The 18,398-nt window shown below is 42.9% G+C and overlaps 1 protein-coding gene across 1 annotated transcript in view; it reads left to right on the top strand.

Annotated features, from left to right (window-relative positions):
• The first annotated feature begins 2,608 nt into the window (after positions 1–2,608).
• The window catches only part of LOC310914140 (transcription initiation factor TFIID subunit 4-like), a 146,029-nt gene continuing 130,239 nt past the window's right edge, over positions 2,609–18,398 (top strand). The window contains exons 1-2 of the mRNA XM_083870074.1: positions 2,609–3,740; positions 7,389–7,561. Coding sequence (XP_083726200.1) covers positions 2,723–3,740; positions 7,389–7,561 — 1,191 coding nt within the window. The 5' untranslated portion in view covers positions 2,609–2,722. The remainder of the gene's footprint in view (positions 3,741–7,388; positions 7,562–18,398) is intronic.

Below are 18,398 nucleotides of genomic sequence, written 5' to 3'. Positions count from 1 at the left end.
AGTGTGTATTTGAGACAAACCCATGACACTAAGCAGGTAAATAGTGCTCCTTTCTAAGCACTTTCATTTCTGTAGAAGACAATAGGTGCCCTGTTATCACTCCATGCAGCTGAACGTGGCAGCCCCGGGGGCTTTGCTGTGTATTGAGTCATTAATGACAAAATTTGGGCTGCAAGAAGGGCACAGGCCTGAGCAGTGCTGAGAACTGAAGAGCAGCTGAACAAGTTCTACAGTGGAGTTTCTTTCACAGGCAACCTAGAAACCATGGTTGGAAGTTAACTTTTCTAAAGACCATTCTCTATCTCAAACAAAAAATATCTTAAAGGATCACATGACCACAATGGTGTCTTAGTTGTTTTTTTTTTTTTAATTCTGTACATATATCACTCTGAAAAATTAAGGAGCAACAAATATATTCAGAAATGGCTTTTGTGATGAAACACATAAAAATATTTGGAAAACATTTTTATAATAGAATGAATACAAAAGTTCACAGAGATTCTGTACTTTACTAGAAGTATTTTCCCATATATAAAAGCTCAAGCCCAAAGGCAGTTTCAGCAACAAGTTTATAAACATTCTTACGTATGTTTTCACCTCTTGACTTGAAAGAAGTCCAGTGTGAGTCAGAATACTTCATGTTTTATTAAATAAAACATTTTATTACACTTCCTTACCGTGTGTATTCATATATATAAACCGGCTCAATTTAAAAGAAGTGAGAGAGGAGAAATACAAATTAATGTTTTACAGGTTACCCATGCACAAATGTACATGCAAATTGTAACACTTGCCATTTTCTCTGTCTACTGGGAAGGTAACTTTTATCTTCTAAAGTTACAAAACAATTCAGTTTCCCTCAGGGTGGTTTTTATGGAAACACACAGTTTAATACCACAGTATTAGAAAAATGGACACTAAAATTTGTTTCATAGTCAGGACTAGTTGCAGAATCATGTCTATGTCTAGCTTTCCATTCTCTTATGAAAACTCTGGAGATGGTCATATGCAAATGAAGTTCAGGAGCAGGGCAACTAAGTGAGGACTGCATGGAATGTCCTCTGATAAAATCAATAAAGTCTGTGACTCATAAAAAAGTAATATTGGATGGATTTCTATTTTTTCCAACCCCAGTAATGGTTCTTTATATTTGCACAATAGGAAATTGAATCTTAATGTCTACTATATTTAATTAAACTTCCAGGTAGAAACATTTGTTAAAAATCCAAATTTAATTTATCTGTAGCACTCCACAAAAGCAATGCCCATTTTCTAAGCAAATTTTTGATGTATAGATCTCTTGTGTACATTTAATGCTGCTTCTCATAAACACTGCTGAACTTTCCCATTCATGCACTGCACCATCTCCTGCTCATAAATCCTATAATGGCTTTGGACCTTCAGTATTTTCACTGGGTACTTTCTTGAAGAAATATGCACCAGTTTAATTTCAGGAGACATTGAAACTTATCCTAATTAAACTGGTGCGACCTATATTTAATGCATTTTAAAAGTGGTTTCTTTTGATTCATCATAAACTTGCTCCTAAAGGGCAATCAGGAAAAACTACTGCGAATAAAAATGTAACCTCCTTTGAGAGGAAACAGAAGAGTCAGGAGTAGTCTGGTCCTGTGACTCCAGCGAGTTGTACTCGGTAGGACTGAGCAGATGGAGAGAGGAGCTGCACCAGCCCCCCACTCCTTCCATCAGTGCATGGAGCAATCCAATGTCCTTATTCACTGAGGCACCTTTTCCAGGGTCTTGGAAAACCCTGAGAGATCACAAAGCGAGGACTGGTTCAGCATTTCAGACCACAGAGCAGCAGCTCCAGCACACCCCAGTGTACAGACACTCGTGCTGCTGCAGCCCAGCAGAAACAGATGTGGAATCCCTGCTGCTGCCGGGATCACAAATCCATGGTTATCCCCTGTGTGTTACTCATACGGGAAAATGTTTTTGTTGAAGAGTCCTATCGAAGACGCTGTCCTGTCATTAGTTAAAAACCGATGATTTAGGACCACTGTCTTCCTCTTAAAAGTTGTTTCAGAGTGTGTGAGAAAGTGCTGGTGGGAAAAAGGCCGGTGGAAGTGCGATAACAAAAGTGTTAGCAACAGAATTAACTACCTTAAATTTCCCGCGAGGATGCCGAGGGAACAGCACGCCAGGGCGGCTGCTCCGGCGATGCGAAGTGCCTTAATTTTCTTTTCCGAATCTCTGCCAACAGCGTCCCCGTTAGGAAATGGAATCACTGCGGCCATCCAGGTGTGGCTAGAGCAGCAGCTCTGGACAGCGGTCACTGCAGAGCAGAGCAGCGCAGCCTGAGCTGTGGGCGCCTTTGGGCTGGGGACAGATCCCCAAGCGGAGGGGCCGGGGCGCTCCGCTCGCCTCTCCCGGCCGCCGCCTCCCCGGGACACGCCCGCGCCCGCGGGCTCCCTGCGGACACCCGGGGGCCGGGAGGCGGCTCCGCGCTCCGCATCCGCCCCCACGGCACCTCCCCGCCCCCGCTGCCGCCCCGCGGCTTCCCGGGGGCATCGCCGCCTCCCCCTGGCGGGCCGCACCCGCCCGGGCGGTCCCGGTCCCGGCTCCAGGCGCGCTCCCGCCCGGGCTCTCGGGCGGTCCCGCCCCGGGGCGGGGCGGAGGCGGTGGCCCCTCCCATGGTGCCCCGCGCGCGGCAGAGCCCCGCGCATGCGCACAGCGCCGCCGGCTCCCAGCTCAGCGCAAGATGGCGGCGGGCGCGTCGGACCCGCTGGAGGAGATGCTGCTCTTCTCCGAGGAGGTGGACGAGAAGGCGCTCAGCGACCTGGTGGGATCCCTGGAATCGCAGCTGGCCGGCGGCCGCGGCCCCGCCGAGGCGCCCCCGCCCAGGACCTCCGCCCCGACCCAGCAGCCGCAGCCGCAGCAGGGGAGCCTGGCGGGGGGCAGCAGCCCCGGCCGGCAGCAGCACGGCCGCCCCGCGCCCGGGGCAGGGGAAGCGGCGGGGCGCCCCGGCAGCGCGGGGAGCCGAGCCCCCGCCCAGGGGCCTCCCCCGTCCCCGTCTCCTCCGGCGGCGGCGGCGGCAGCGGCGGCTGGGAGGGGAGCGAGTGTAAACAGTAGTAGTGTGCAGCAATCACATGGAGCGGCTCCCGGCGGCGGCAGCCCCGCCGCTCCCGCCCCGTCGCAGCCCACCGCCCCTGCCCAGCCTGTCAACAACCATGTGGCCGCTGCAGCCGCCGCCGCGCGGGACGCGGGGAGCCCCGGCCCCAGCCCGCCCGCCGCCGACGGCGCGCCCGGGGTCGCGGGGGGCGGCGGGACCCCGGCGGGGGGCGGCGGAGGAGCGGCGGGAGCGGCCGAGGGCGCCGCCGCTGCCCCCGCGCCGCGCCCCGGCGAGGCGGCGCCCAACGGGGAGGGCGCGGGGTCCCGGGCGGCCGCGGTCGCGGTGCCGCCCGTCAGCGGGCACGGCGGGGCCGCCGCCGCGCAGCCCCAGCCCGCGCCCGGCGCCCTGCCCGCGGTCACCGCGCTCGGCGCCTCCGCCAGCCCCGCGCCCCCGGCCCCGGGCTCGGCCCCGCCGGCCCCCGCGGCCCCCGCCGCGCCCAAGCCCGCGGTCACGGCCAAGGCGGGCGCTGCCCTGCCCGCCGCCCCTCAGGCCATGTCGCCGCGGCCGGCGCTGGGCGCTGCCCCCCGGATCGTGGCCCCGCAGCTGATCGTGCGGCCGCCGCCGCAAACCACCATCCAGCTGCCCCCCGGCTTCACCATCCCGCCCGGTAAGTGCCGCGCTGCGCTCCGGCATCGCCGCTCGCTCTAACCTTCTCTTGGCCGAGGGCTTTCCTCTTCCCCGGAGCTGTCGTGTCCCCGCTGCTCGACGTGCTGGAAGCCAAAGAAGAGGCACCTGTGTGAGGGCACCGTGTGACGAACGGGCTGCCGCTAATTAGGGTGTAACTGGTACGGCTAATGCAGAGTAATTGCAGCTGTTGTCGGGTGAGTTACTGGTTTTGTCCTGGGGAGAGCGGCAGTCACGGTGAGTTAGCCTGTGATGGTGTAGTTGGATACCAGATAAAAAGCTGGAGGAGTAGCTAAGAATAACTTTATATATGTTTTAAAGGACTTTATGTTCTGCTTTACACTTGATAGTCCTGAAAAGTTTTTCTCCTTGAAATAATGTTTTCTGTTGTGAACCAGATGGTAAATGTGTGTAGTCTGAAATTTATAATTTCAGCAATTGTGACAATGTCGTTGTTGTGTGAGGGTAGTCTTCATATCAGCAGACTTTATTTCCAATTCTGAAGCAATTATATCCTCTTTGTACACATCTAAGTTTCTTTAATTACTAAGAATTTAAGTTCAGTAAGGTTGCTAGCTAACCAAACCAGCATCCCTTCATCCTCATGGCCCCTACTCTTAACCTGTGTATTATTTCATTTGAGGGGTGCTGCGGTTCCCTATGTAGATTTTCACATTGCAAAAACTTGGGTATCTTTGTGTCTTCTTGAATTAGGAGCTGATGTAACATTTAAGCTTGTTCTTTTTTTCCCCTGTTTATATTGATGGCATGTTGAGATGTGGACCTATTGATGTAGTCTGAAATAATTACGTTCTTACACTTTATTTCTTGAAATACTTGATGTTTATTAGTTAAATAGAGCAGCAATGTGATGGTGGAGATGTTTGCTTCCGAGTAGACTTTTAGTAGTTGTGTATTTGGCCCTAGTTTATGAGAAGTCCTTCAGAGTCTGACACTCCAAACGTACGAATCTTGGTGGTTTCATGAAGACCCAACTAACTCAAAGCAGATAAGTTGCTGTTCAGCCTTTGTCTCCCTTTTTAATCTGTTGAAGATTACTCTATGCAGATGATAATGTGCATTGTAACTTTGCACACAATTTCTGGAGTTCATTGTGTCAATACTTTGATCTGTTACTTTTGAACAGAAGAGGGAAAACTTGAGCCTTGAAAACAGTCTGATCCAGGATTTAGAAAATGTTATGAAATTATACACCAGAAAGTTTTAATTCAGGTTTGATTTTATTACAAGATAGTTGGAAATCCATTAAATTTGCGTAAGCATGAAGATAGTATGTTCTGAAAGGAAGCTATTCAGAAAGTACAATGTTATTTTTGAGTTTTTAACTTAGTGGATCATTTATAATTCATCTGAACCTCCCATATAGCAAACTTCTATATCAAACAGAAATTTAGAATAATTTTTGGAGAACAGGTTAATTTAGCAGACAATGCTCATAAATTGTGTATTTCATCTTTTTGTGGCTGATAGGAAGGTAAAATTAATCTCGTAATTTAACTGGATTTTAACTCGTACCAGCTGCTCAGTAACAGGAATTTGTAGTCCTCCAAACTGAATTAAAATATAATGTTAACACATGAACATTTATTAATTTAGAGTAGTAATTGTGTCTGTAACTTTGATTGAGACTGTGTGGCATATGTTGTAATTTATTTGTTCTTTCCACTCAGTTTTTCTCTATTCAGAATTAGGTTTAGAAAATGGGAAGATAAATTACAAACACACCTGTGAATCTGTGTAATGCAAATAGAACATGTATTTTTTAATGTGGGCTAGGCATTATCCTCATTATATGAGGATTTTTATATAAGGTTCACACCATAATCAGCGAAGGGATAACCTGTTTGGCCAGTTGGCATATTGGGGTGTCCAGATGGTTCAGGAATGGCATATAGCAAATATATCATCTGCTTGCAGGATGTTCTGCAAATATAAACTGGGAAGCTTGGTGCTTAAATGGCTAATGGACCTTAAAAGTTACCTTTTAGATGAGTTTTTAATGACTTTCTTTCAACTTTTTAATTTTTAAATTACTCTTGGCTTTGAAAGAGAGTTAATTATTACAGCTTTTGGATGTGGTCCTTCCTGTAGCTCTGTATGCCAGTTACCTTAAATTTTGATTTCCATGGATCTTTAGTTTATAGTGTCAGAAGTTTGCCTTCTGTTTGTGTTTGGAGCAGGAAAGGTTGGCTGGGAGCGCCCAGCTCTGTGTGTGAGGGCTTTTATGTGTGCTGCAGTTCTCTCATTATTCATCCCACCATTGGGATTTGGTTTTTCCATGTCAGACTGAAAGAAAGACTTTCTTGCCATAGGGTTCTGAAATTTGTTACAATAGTGTTTGAATTTCTTTATCCTCAGGGTACGTTACAAACTGTGTCCCTTTAACAAGGTGTTGGGTTTTTTTCCCTGGGAAGTTAACAATTAGAAGTGGATGACAGCTTTTACCTTTAGAATTGGATAAAAGATTTTGCCTTATTCATTTTTTTCCTTTGAAAAGTTAAAAAACCAATTTGCACATAGAGATAAGTTGTAGAAACAGCGTCTACTGACCCTGTTATCAGCAGACTAAAAGTGACTTCATATGTTTTTAGTTTTTTGTTCTCTAGTAGTTGCAGAAGAGATGCTTTTCTGTTTATTTGACCTGTTGTATCCTATCTACGTTAAATTATTAAAATATATTCTGGAACTAACTTGGAAATTCTTTTTAATAATCTGTCTGAAGAACTGTTTCTTAGTTCTGAGTGGACTATAGGAAGAACATTACATGCTTTGCAGTGACCTTGAATGTGTGAAACTCCAGGATCCATGGACCAACTTAGCCATTGTCTCCCCTTTTCCGACCTGCTGACTACAAAACTTGGGGCACAGGTTGATGGCAATGGCTCTGTTGTGTAGAAGACCTCTATTTGTGCAGTATTTTACAAGAAAATAATCTGAAAAAATCATCATTTTTTTCCAGAAAGTGTTATAAAACACTTGACAGTTTTCTAAAATTGTATGCTGAGGAGTCGTGTTGGTTCTCTGAGCCCCGACAGTGTTTGTTTGTTGATGTTTAAATCACAGGTAGTGCCTCCCAGGGTGGTGATGGTGGGTACCAAAGAGATTAATCTGTCAATGTTAAGTAAATCTCAAACATTATATACTCAGAAGTGTGTCTGGCCTAATATTTGCATGTACTTGTAAGCAGTTGTTTAGTAAAGCTCTCAGGTCATTGTCCCTGGTATGCACATACTCAGTTGTGTTCCTACAGCTGCGTTGTCCTTAGAGTTTACTTTTAATGAGTATTTATTTCTAATTTTGTTCTCCTGACCCTGACTAGACTGCTAGAAATGACTGTCTCCCAAACACTCAAGTGGCTGCTTTTTTCATCACTGCTTTGCATGAACTGCAGTTACTTAAAATCTGAATTGAATTGGGTCTGCTGGTGGGGGCTCCTTTTCTTCTTTGAAATTAAATCTCATGTTACATGAGAATCAAAAAAAGATACGCTATAAGGAATAATGTGCAGTGCTACACATTAATTTTACTCAGATTCTGTGGTTAGAGAGTTGTTTATATGTTGCTCTTGCTGTTATTTCCTGTGTAGTGACTGTTCCCTTGCCCTCACTAGGAATGGTCCTGGTGCGCACGGACGCTGGACAGCTGGTGATGGTGCCCCAGCAGGCTCTGGCACAGGCTCAGATGCAGGCTCAGGTGCAGACACAGGGACAGGGTCCTGCCAGCCTGTCACCCAGGCTTTCTGTGCCCACAGCTGGCCCTGTTTTTCGCCTGTCAACAGCTCAGGTATGTCCCGCTTGGTTTCACTCGGGTGCATTATGTCTTACACATTATTGCCTCATATTTCTGTAACTGTGCTTTCCTCCCCTTTTTGTTGTGAAAACAGGAAATACTTATTCAAATGTAGTTTATTTTATGAGGCCTAGGATTTTTTTATTATTATTATTTTAGGAAAAATTCTTCTTCAGAGTCTCTTAAGACTGTGTTCAAACTGAGAGATGATTGGAGGCTACAAAGCTCAATCTTAGTCTGGACTGTGTATCACATTGGTTTAATGTGTCCCTCTTGAGTCAGCAGTACTGTGAGACCCCAGGATAGCTAATTTCACTGGACATTAGAAAAGAGAAAGCCAATCACATTCTATCCAAAGATTTGCAATAGTTTTAAAATAACTTTGAAAATATACTTTATTCAAAAGAAAGATTTGATTCTTCTAATTTGCCTCTGTATGTGATCTATCTACACTGAAAGTTTTGCCTGTATTGTGAGTCTGTTTCTCTTTTTCTAGGGATTGATAAGATAGGATGCTTTCCTGTCTCAAACTCAGCAGTGGAATGTGTTGATTTGAACTTGGAGCTAATTTATTTTCTAGGGTGAATGTGGGGCAGTCTTGTGTTTTTTGGTTTGGTTTTGGTGTTTTGTTTTTGTGGGGTTGTTTTTTGTTTTGTTTTGTTTGTTTATGGCTTTTTAAAATTTTCTTTGAAGGCTGCATTAGTTTAAAAGTTTGTAGAGAGGCAATTTAGCCTTGGGCCATTTAGGCCCAAAGACTGAACTATTTTACTAAAATGTGGAGGCAAACATCTTTGGATGTTAGTACAGGGCTGCTGTGCCATAGTCATAGGAGGCAGAGTTTAAGGTAGTTCTGCCTAAGGTCTGCGTTTGCAGAAGAGATAAGTAATTGTGTGTGGAAAGATGAAAAATATGCTTTTACAACTTTTTAGTTGTTGTAGAAGTTGCTTGAAATAAGTTCAATGGGTATTTCCCAATATTTGTCATTTCATTACTTTCCCCTTATATGCTTTATGTATCACACTGTTTTTGTAGTCTGAAAGATTCTTAAGTTTAATTCAAAACTGAAAACAATGATAAGCATTTCAGAAGAGAAGGAAGCTTGAATAAATTCAGAGAATTGAAAATAGTAACATGGGGCAATCTATAAACCACAGAGTAGCCAAGTAGAATGTAAGCTTTAGAAGTGAGTGTACCTAGGAAGAGTGTAGCTCAGTGTCAGGAAAGACATAAATGAAAGCCTGGAAACACTTGGAAGAGCTTTATGCTCTCAAAGGGTAAGTGCAGTATTGGATGAAATTTGTTAAAGAACTCTTTGCAGAAAAGGCAGCCAGCCATATAGTGTTTAAATTTGTGCTATGTGGAAGAGTAAGACTTGTTGAAACCTTCAAAGAGAAATGTATTCCAGGAAAACTAAACACAGAGGGAAGCCTATGTTCACATACAGATTTTTTTTTTTACTAGTTTGATGACTACAGAATTGCCAGTTCCTGAATTTGTTCATCTGTCTTTGGTTGTTGGCTTTCTTTGCCCATAAGTGCAGTCACTTCTTTAGTAATTACTACGAGCAGATGACTCCTGGGACAAGTGTGTAGGGTAAATGCAAAACAGGTGTGGTGGGACTCTACCAAGATTAGGATCTGAGTTTTAGCTATTTTTTTTTCTGTACTGTTAGGTTTTTGTGTGGCCAGCACACTGAATTAAAATTCAACATAGGAGCATTCATAACAGATGAATAACTAATTGTTGGTAATTTGAAGACTTCTGAGGAATAACCTTTACTGCCCTTGGAATCTAAGGAAGTGTGCAGAAATGTAGAGTCCCTGCCTGGCTCTGGGTTCAGTCTGGGGTTTGGATCCCAAACTCAGCTCTAAGGTTGTGCACAGCAAATGTAGATCATGTTGATGTCAGGCAGCTCTTCTCTACCTTTATGGAGCAGTTAATGTTGCAGAAGGAGTATAATCCTACTTGATGGATTTATATAAAAATAAACCTGTGAGGAATACTGCATGTTCAGGTGTTTGTAGAGTCAGCTGAAATCTGGAGGAGTTCAGGTATTAGCAAGTTGTGTTTGTTTTTGTGCAGGGTTCTGCCCGGATGAATACTCCACTGCACTGTACCTGGTGCTGACACACTTCCAATAGAGGAAGGCAGCAAGGCCTTAGGAGTGATCAATATCTTGCAGGATGTGAAAGTTTGGTTATTTTAGTGTAGGGGGATTAGAGTTGTGACACTGTAGCTTGTCCTTTTCTCCTTTGAAAATCTTAGTGGCAGCTGCTGGAACTGTACTGCATCACTTCTGTGTTTGTTGTAATTAACAGGTTAAGAAATAATTAATGTTGCCCTTGGGAAACTTACTGAACTTCCCTGACTCTGCATTTCATCTTCAGAGACTTCTTTCATTGTGACATCCATTTCATATGTTTTATATATGTTTGACCTTAGAATGTTCTTTAAAATTGTGTTTGACACCCTTTTAACACAAGATTGTAAAGATATAAATTCTAAAGGTTTATCGAATCAGAACTAGACACGAGACTTTTATTTGATTAGGTGGATGGTTTATAAGCAGACTATTCATTGGTTTTCCAGATGAAATGTTCAATGGTAAATATTATCTAAGGTTTTAGAAATGTCTGTTATTTGTTTGAATAGTCAGTATGATTAGTCAATTCAGGGATCAAGTTCTAAAATAAAGGCAATTGTGTGTACTGAAAAATAATTTTTCAGGGAGTTTTTAATGAAGCTGTTTTCTTTCAGGATCTCTTTCTGGTGGTCAGAAATCTGAATTCAGCGAATTAAAATTTCCAGAAGAAGTTTAAAATTAATAAAAAATAATGTCTTAGGTTTTTATGTATATAGAATATGAATATTCAGAAGTCATGGTGTCAACTGTGACTGAAACACAGGAAAATTCTGGTGCTGTTAGCTCAAGACAGAATGTAAACATTAATTGCCTGAATCCTGCAAAGTGTTTTGTGAGCTGGATGAATGTGGCAGGCTATGGAGTTTTAACTTTTCTTTCTGATATTAGTGGGATGGTTGCTATTTTACTGTGCAGAGCTCAACTTTATTACTGTATTTTTATTCAGTTATTTTAAGATAGGTTTATTTGGATTAAAATGGAGAGTGTTTTAAATTTGTAGAGCATAGGATTGTATTTTAGTCACTGAGTTTTACCCTTCTTTTATCTATGTAGAAAGTCAAAACACGTGGAGATTCGCCTTAAGGATTCTAGGAAATAATATCTTATGAAGATCTGATCTTGTGGACATTGTATCAGAAAAAGTCATGGCTTTCATGCTTTATGGATATTATAGTTGCTGTTCTGCAGATTGTCCTAATTTTTAGCCTGTGTCGGGTATCACAAGTTACTCAGATAAGTGATTGTTTTCAGTGTTTATTTGTTTATACGTTTTAAATAATTATTGTGATGAGAAAGTGTGTTGTGAGCAGTACAGTGAGATGTAAAACACACAGGATATTAAATAACATGCCAAAGAAATTGCAAAAGCTGGCAGTTACTTTTGGCAACTCATTAAGAAATGTAGAAAGTGCTAACTGGAGAACGTAAAAAAGGATTTGTAATTACCTTTTTTAAAACTAGAAGAAGGAGTGTCTGGAAAAACTACCGAATGTTCATCTAAATTTGAAAGCTCTTTGGTTCTCTCCTCTTGACAACTGTAAAATTTCTCCACTCTCCAGAAAGAGAGGAAAAATAAGGCAGTGTTTTAAATGTTCTGAGATAAGATCAATGTAGAGAGAGCTGTTCAGATTCTAAAGCACTTCTGCAGCCTGGGTACTACAGCAAGACTTTTCTCGCCATACCCAGGACCGTCATTTGCTTGCAGATATTTTGGAGGAAAATGAACCAGTTTTTCCCTGAAAATTCCTGTAGCTTCAGCAGCTGGGCTGATAACTGGGACAGTGTGTGAGGAGCCACCTTTCCCTGGGAACAATGGAAGCTGCTGAGATAAGGAAAGTGTAATGTGTTTGCCCTGAGGAATTTGTGTAAGGGCTTAAGAAAAGACTTTCCTTAAAGACAGTGCCTCTACCCTTACATATTCTGTTGTTGAAGGTTCAGAAGTTAAATATCTGTATACAGTAGTACTTTCGCTTGGAGGGAATTGACAGAGACACCCCTCTTCCCTTCCCAAGTTTAAAAAAAGAGGGATTTGGATTGCAGTGCCAAACACAAGAGTTCAGAACGACTGAGATCCATAATTTCCTGTTGATCTGCATTGCTGTGTCCTGTGGGTGTGCAGTGAATTCCAGTCCTTCCATGATGAATGCTTCAGCTGGACAGTCAAGGCACATGATTGAGTTGCACAGCAGACTTTAATCTCATGTTTCTTATTCTTTGATTGCTTAGATTTGCTATTTAAGTTTGAATTCTGTGGTTTATAGTATCTTTGTCTGGTCTTTTTGCAGCTTACCAGAGTAAAGAGAGATGTACAGCTTTGGGTACATGTCTTTTTGTGTTAGATTCTTGGGAGAAGAGAGGCAAATCCATTTTGAAAGGATGACTTGGGTTCTTACTGACTCTTAGGTGGGGTAATCTTTGATCAGACATTTAGTTATGTTCCTCTTAATTACTGCTGTCTAAAGCATGAATAAAGTCTGATGGTTTCCATTCTTAGTGGGATTCTGGAAAACTGGGAATGGGGATAAGCACTTTGCTTGTAGGGAGGCTCTCAGCTGGGGTCAGTTTAAGGCTGAGCTCGAGACGTGTCCCAGAGGATGGACAGTGTCTGCAGCACCACAGAGGAGCAGTGGGACACAGCCAGTCCAGAGAACCAGAACCTGAAATAACAACAGTGCAGAGAGCACTGACTGAGGGAAGTACCTGGAACAAAAAGATACATTTAATATTTTAATGATCTTTTCCACTTACAGTCTTTCTGATATCTTAAAAATATTCAAGAAAAATATGAGTAAGTGCAATTGTACCAAATAACAGTTTTAATTTAGTTCAAATTATAAGATTGTATAGGATGGTAATGGGGATGTTAATGGTTGGACTTGTTGACCTTTGAGACCTTTTCCAACCTAAACAAATCTACAATTCTGTGATATTAGCCAATCCTAGCTGCAGTTTTTGTCCAGAGTTCTGTTTTGAGAAAAATTGCAAAATACTCAAGTATATTAAAAGTATTTTTCATATCAGTGCAGCTACAAGAGGCTTGTTTTGTTTTGTTTTTTAATTGTTAATTCAGGGTTTACAGGGAAATACTTGGTCTTCCCTGAGTATTATAATAATCTTTGGATGCATTAAGAAGTACAAGTTTGTTGCACTGTGAAAGTGATAATGTGCTTCATTTGAAAAACATGATTTGGATGTTTTTAACTTAGCTGTACATAATTTTAATTTAACTATTTTTGTGATTTTAGTTTCATTATACTTTTTGGTTGACATTAATTCTAGCTGAATATTAATAAATTTTTAATGTTGCCAGAATTTAATCAGCTTTAGAATATTAATCAAGGCACAGGATTTTTAGGAAACAAGCCATAAATTGTTGTAACTTAAATTGATCTTAGAATAATTCTGCTCTGGATTCATGTATTATGATCAGCTCAGACAGTGTGGGTTTGCTTGCACTACTGTATTCTTCGGAGATAATAAATAAATTCATAAGTCTTTTAAAAGTGGTTATTAGATTGCATTAAATTTTTGCCTCCATATCTTGTTTTGAATCTTAGACTTGTGAAATTGTGAAAAATAGGGAGGTGCTGCCATCTAGTTTTCCTTTGCTGTGTTTCTTTTGTTTATGTGCAGTTTTCATTTGTACACTTTATAGCTTTGCATGCCTTTGATGTATTTTTTTCACTGGCTTTCAGTATCTTAATATCCAGGTGGGCTTTCATTCATAACCAAATAGCAAAAAAGTTGCTTATTTCAAACTATTTTTTAATTTATGTTAGTTACAAAATTAAAGTGCTGCTGTAAACTAAGAGTATAAAGTGAATATCGTACAGGAAAGACCAATGTTACCTTGGCCCATAATATTTTATTTTGGAATATCTGTTGTTGGAACTTCAAAGCAGGTGAAAGAGTGTATATTGGAGTTTTTATGGGACTGCTCCTGAAAAAGAATTCGGCTTCAGAGTTTACAAATGTTTTTGTTTTCAAGTTTGGTTCAAAATGTGTTTTCCATTATTAAGTATTCTTGTATCTTTTTAGTGATCAGAAAAAGCACTTATGTGTGAAGTTTGATGATTTAGTGGGGTTTTTTTTGTAGTCTAAACAGTCATATATATATAAAGGAAAGTGACAGTTTTTTCTAGCGTTGTTTTTTCTTGCTTTAGGCATTTTTTAAACTTCTACTCTTTGGAATTTGAAGTTTATATCTTGAACTTTACTGTTTTGTTTTCTGTGTTTCAATACTCACTTTCTGTTAAGTTTTGCTTTCCCATCTGTTTTTAAGATAAAATTTTAAAAAAAGTGTTTTGAGGATGTGCCAAGTTCTGCATCCTCTGCTCTGGCTGTGGCCATGTTTTTGCTCTGAGCAGCAGCAGCAGCTCAGGCTGTGCCTCCACTTGATGCTGAGGACAGTCTGAGCTTGGCTGATGCTTCCCAAGCTGCTGTTCTGGCTAAAGCAGAGCTTTTCAAATTTGAGATTGGTCTGGTCATACACTTATGCCTGGATTTTCAGCATTGTTTATATTTTTATGGTGCCTTTGGTAATTTTTCTCCCTTATTATTATTGACTCTCATTTTTCTTTCTGCTTTTCTGACAAATGCTTGTTTTACTCTTTTAGGAAATTTTAAGCAAACAGGTAAATCTTTGTTGTTGCTATGGTGCACTGCCATTATCATCAGATAAGCTATTCCATACTGTTTCTTTTGTATAGATGGCTTTTGGGTTTCTTTGTAATGTTCTGGAAAATAGATTTGTGGTAGTAGGGCAGGTGGATTGGGAGGTCACAGAGAGTAAAATGTGTGGACTTTACTGTGCTTTAACCACTAAACTGTTCATTTTTTCCTTTATGATGAGTGATTCTTTTCTGTGTAAGCAGACAATAGGTTTTCAGTACTTACAAATGATGCTGTTTACATTTTTGAAGCATTAACACAGCTCTAAAACTTAGAAAACACTCAAATGTTAGTGAGGCTGTAAATTTAAACATGCAAAGATTAGGAAGTGCCATGAAGGAGGTTCCTGAGCACTGTCACAGTGGCTCCCATGTGCATATGCATTATGCTGCATGACCACATACTACTGCTATTTTTAATTTCTACAGTGTGTAGACTGGACAGTCCTGATTAATGCTAATTTATATAATATTTTTTCCTCCACCGTTCAGTGGGTTGCTTCAGGCTTACTTGCTGCCTCCCTCTGCAGTGGGAATTAATAACCAAGCAGATTTTTTTAATGAAGCTTATCCCTATAACAACTTTCTCAACAATAGAGTTAAGGGGATTACTAGCCTCCTTTTGTAAGTAGGAAATGGAGCCTAATTGTCTCTATTTTAAATACAAAATGAAAAATGCTGGTTAATTTATTGTGTTCAATTTGACTTCATTCGCCTTCAGTTGCAGCCATGGCCACTCCTGGTCACAAACTCCACGTTCTAAGTTGGACACTCATAAATACATTGCATAAGAGTATTGATTACGGTGGATTATCTGTATTTGCAGGCAGCACTAAGCACTAGAGACAGGAGTAGAATCCAGCTGAAGTAACAAAATTCAGTTGGTTTTTATTCACCAGATATTTTGGATTAAACCTAGTGATTGCAGGAGGACCAGCCACTTCAGCAGAGCATGAGAAAGTACTTTGATAAGTATTTGCTTGAGCAGTAGGGGTTTTGGACTTAGAACCCCTGGTTTCTGAAGGTTATCTCTTGTGGCCCCAAAGTCCTCTGCCTGTCCTGTGTGATTGCTCCCAGTCCTGGGTCTTCCTGCCCTGTTATTCCCAAGGGGACTTGGTGCACATGAGGAACAGAGCAGCATCTCCCTGCCTTGGGTTCTGATGCTCCACTCAGTGCTGACACTGTGGTGGCAGTGAAGGTTCTCTCTGCTGTCTGACCTGTTAGAGATTCTGTTTCCAGTAATTTTCTGTAATTGTGTGAATCTCAGGCTTTTAAAGGGATAATACTTTGCATCAGTTTCACTGTATTTTTACTGGACTGAAAAAGAATCAAGTCTCTGATAAAAAGTTTCTCTGCATCTGGCATTTAAGTGCCTGTTCATGTGAACTGTAACCAGAGGAAGTGAGAGGCAGTCGTCAATGTGTGAAGTTTCTCCATTAACTCTTCAGAAGTTTAAGTGTTGGGAAGCAGAGTTTGCTAATGGGGAATGTTATGATGGATTAATAGTAGTTTGGGCTACAGCCATGCCTGGAGGAAAGGTTGTATGAGTTAGTTATTGAAAAATTATGTGGTAGTTGACCCTGCCTAGACAGCAGGTGCCCACCAGAGCCTCTCCATCCCTGTCCTCAGCTGGACAAGGAGAGAAAATATAAGGAAAGTCTCATGAGTCAGGATAGAGGTCCCTTCTCAGTTTCTGACACATCAAAATAGGCTTGACTTAATTCATTATCAATCAAATCTATAGTTGGATAATGAGAAATAAAAACTAAATCTTAAATCAATTTCACCTCACCCCCCTTTCTTCCTGAGTTTAACTTTACTCTCAGCTTTCTCCACCTCTCCCCTGAGTGGAGAGGGGGCTGTGCTCAGCTAATCCCAGGTCCCTGCTGCTCCTTCTCCTCAGGAAAAGGGCTCCTCACACTCCTCCTGTGCTCCAATGTGGGGTCTCTCCCACAGGAGACAGGGAGCTCATGAGCTGCTCCAGCCCGGTCCCTTTCCATGGATGCAGTCAGTCCTTCAGGAGCTGCTCCAGCCTGGTCCCTTTCCATGGGTGCAGTCAGTCCTTCAGGAGCTGCTCCAGCCTGGTCCCTTTCCATGGGTGCAGTCAGTCCTTCAGGAGCTGCTCCAGCCCGGTCCCTTTCCATGGGTGCAGTCAGTCCTTCAGGAGCTGCTCCAGCCCGGTCCCTTTCCATGGGTGCAGTCAGTCCTTCAGGAGCTGCTCCAGGCTGGTCCCTTTCCATGGGTGCAGTCAGTCCTTCAGGAGCTGCCCCAGCCCGGGTCCCCTGTGGGCTCACAGGTCCTGCCAGCAAACCTCTTCCAGCCTGGGCTCCTCTCTCCACGGGGCCCCAGGTCCTGCCGGGAGCTGCTCCAGAGTGGAGTTCCCGGGGTCAGAGGCTCCTTTGGGCCCCCTGTTTCGGTGTGGGGCCCTGCAGGGGCTGCAGGGGGATCTCTGATCCCTCCTGGACCCCGAGGGCTGCAGGGGCACAGCCGCCTCTCCCTGGGCTGCAGCCCGGCCTTGGGGGAAGCTCAGCTGCAGCCCCTGGAGCAGCTCCTGCCCCTCCTGCCCTGCCCTGGGCCTTTGCAGAGCTGCTGCTCTCCCGTCTCCTCACTGCTCTCTGTCCCCCAGCTGCAATTCCACGGGGATTTCCTGCCCTTTCCTCAATGTTCCCCGGAGGTGCTGCCGCTGTCAGCGCTGGGCCCGGCCTTGGGCAGGGGCGGGTCCGTCCTGGGGCTGGAATTGGCTCTGCCGACACAGGGGAAGCTTCTGACAGCTTCTCACAGAGACACCCACCTCCAAAACCTGGCCACGCCAGCCCAGTGCAAGTGACCTCCCAGATTTGACAGAAGAAATTTCAAGATTGAGCTTGTTTCTGCCAGTGTCTGTGATCCCACTTCAGTTTTCTCTTTGTTAAACAGTGCTGTTGATTGTTTGAGGTGTCTCAGATGACATCTTAGCATGGTCTATTGAGTTTATAAGAAGTCTTCTAGATTAATGATTAGAAATAAAATTGAATTTAATTTCAGATTTTGCAAGTTTAAATCTAAATTTAAAGATCTTATGAAAATTGAGTTTTGCATAACACTTACTAAAACCATATATTGGAAGATGTAAAGAGGCGTCACAGTCTGTGTTGTGAAAAACTTGGCTGTTGTGTTAGTGTTTGTTCAAATGCTATTGGGGTATTTTCTTCTTTTTGGTTGATAGTGGCCAAGTTTATTGACAGGAATGTTCATTAAAAATGTATGGAACTTGTCCAGAGTGAGCTCTAGTGCAAAGCCTGTGCTGCTGGTACCTGGAGTGTTGGTCAGTAGGTGGTTTGACAGTACAAAATACAAATGTATCCCAAACCTGCTCCCAAGGATTTGCATACTAACCCTCTTGCAGTTTGACTGCATTTGATAAAGCTGTGAATATGCAATGCAATTTGTAAAATTGGTACAGTCCTGTTTTAGCAGTGATAAATAATTTTGGCTATTTTAACTGTTTTCTCCATATCCAAGTGACTTGCTTTTTCAAATGCAGCCTTGTGTATTCCTTGATGTACAGAGACAACTTGTTTGTGCACAGCAGGGTAGAATGGATTCTCTCCCAAGCTTTGCCTCCCTGTTCATGTGCCCAGAGCTGTGGGGAGAAGGAGGAATGTTGTTTAATGAGTGAATTTACAGGACACAGAGTAGTTCTGCACTGTGAACAATTCCAATATGCTCTGACTGCCTAAGTGGCAGTGACTTGTTGCACCATGGAATTGGAGTCACTTGTGTTACCTGTGTGACTTGGGCAGGCAGAACAAACCTTAGGATACCCCCCTTCCCTCCTGAAATCCTCCTTTATTCTGTAGTACTGTGCTGCGCTCCCCATTTCTGAGCTGTGTGGACAGAGCCAGCTCAGCTCTGTGTGCATATGCACCCCCCAGTGTTCCCGTGGGCATCAGGAGCAGGTTATTGACTGTGCTCACCCCTGCTCTGGGTTCCTGCCTCAGTACAGGGCAAAAGGCTCTTCAGAGTTACTTCCCGTGTG

The sequence above is a fragment of the Zosterops lateralis genome, assembly GCF_965231275.1.
Source record: "Zosterops lateralis genome assembly, chromosome: 12".
Taxonomy (NCBI): Eukaryota; Metazoa; Chordata; class Aves; order Passeriformes; family Zosteropidae; genus Zosterops; species Zosterops lateralis.
The sequence above is the reverse complement of the archived record's forward strand: the minus strand, read 5'-3'. Positions and strand labels throughout refer to the sequence as shown.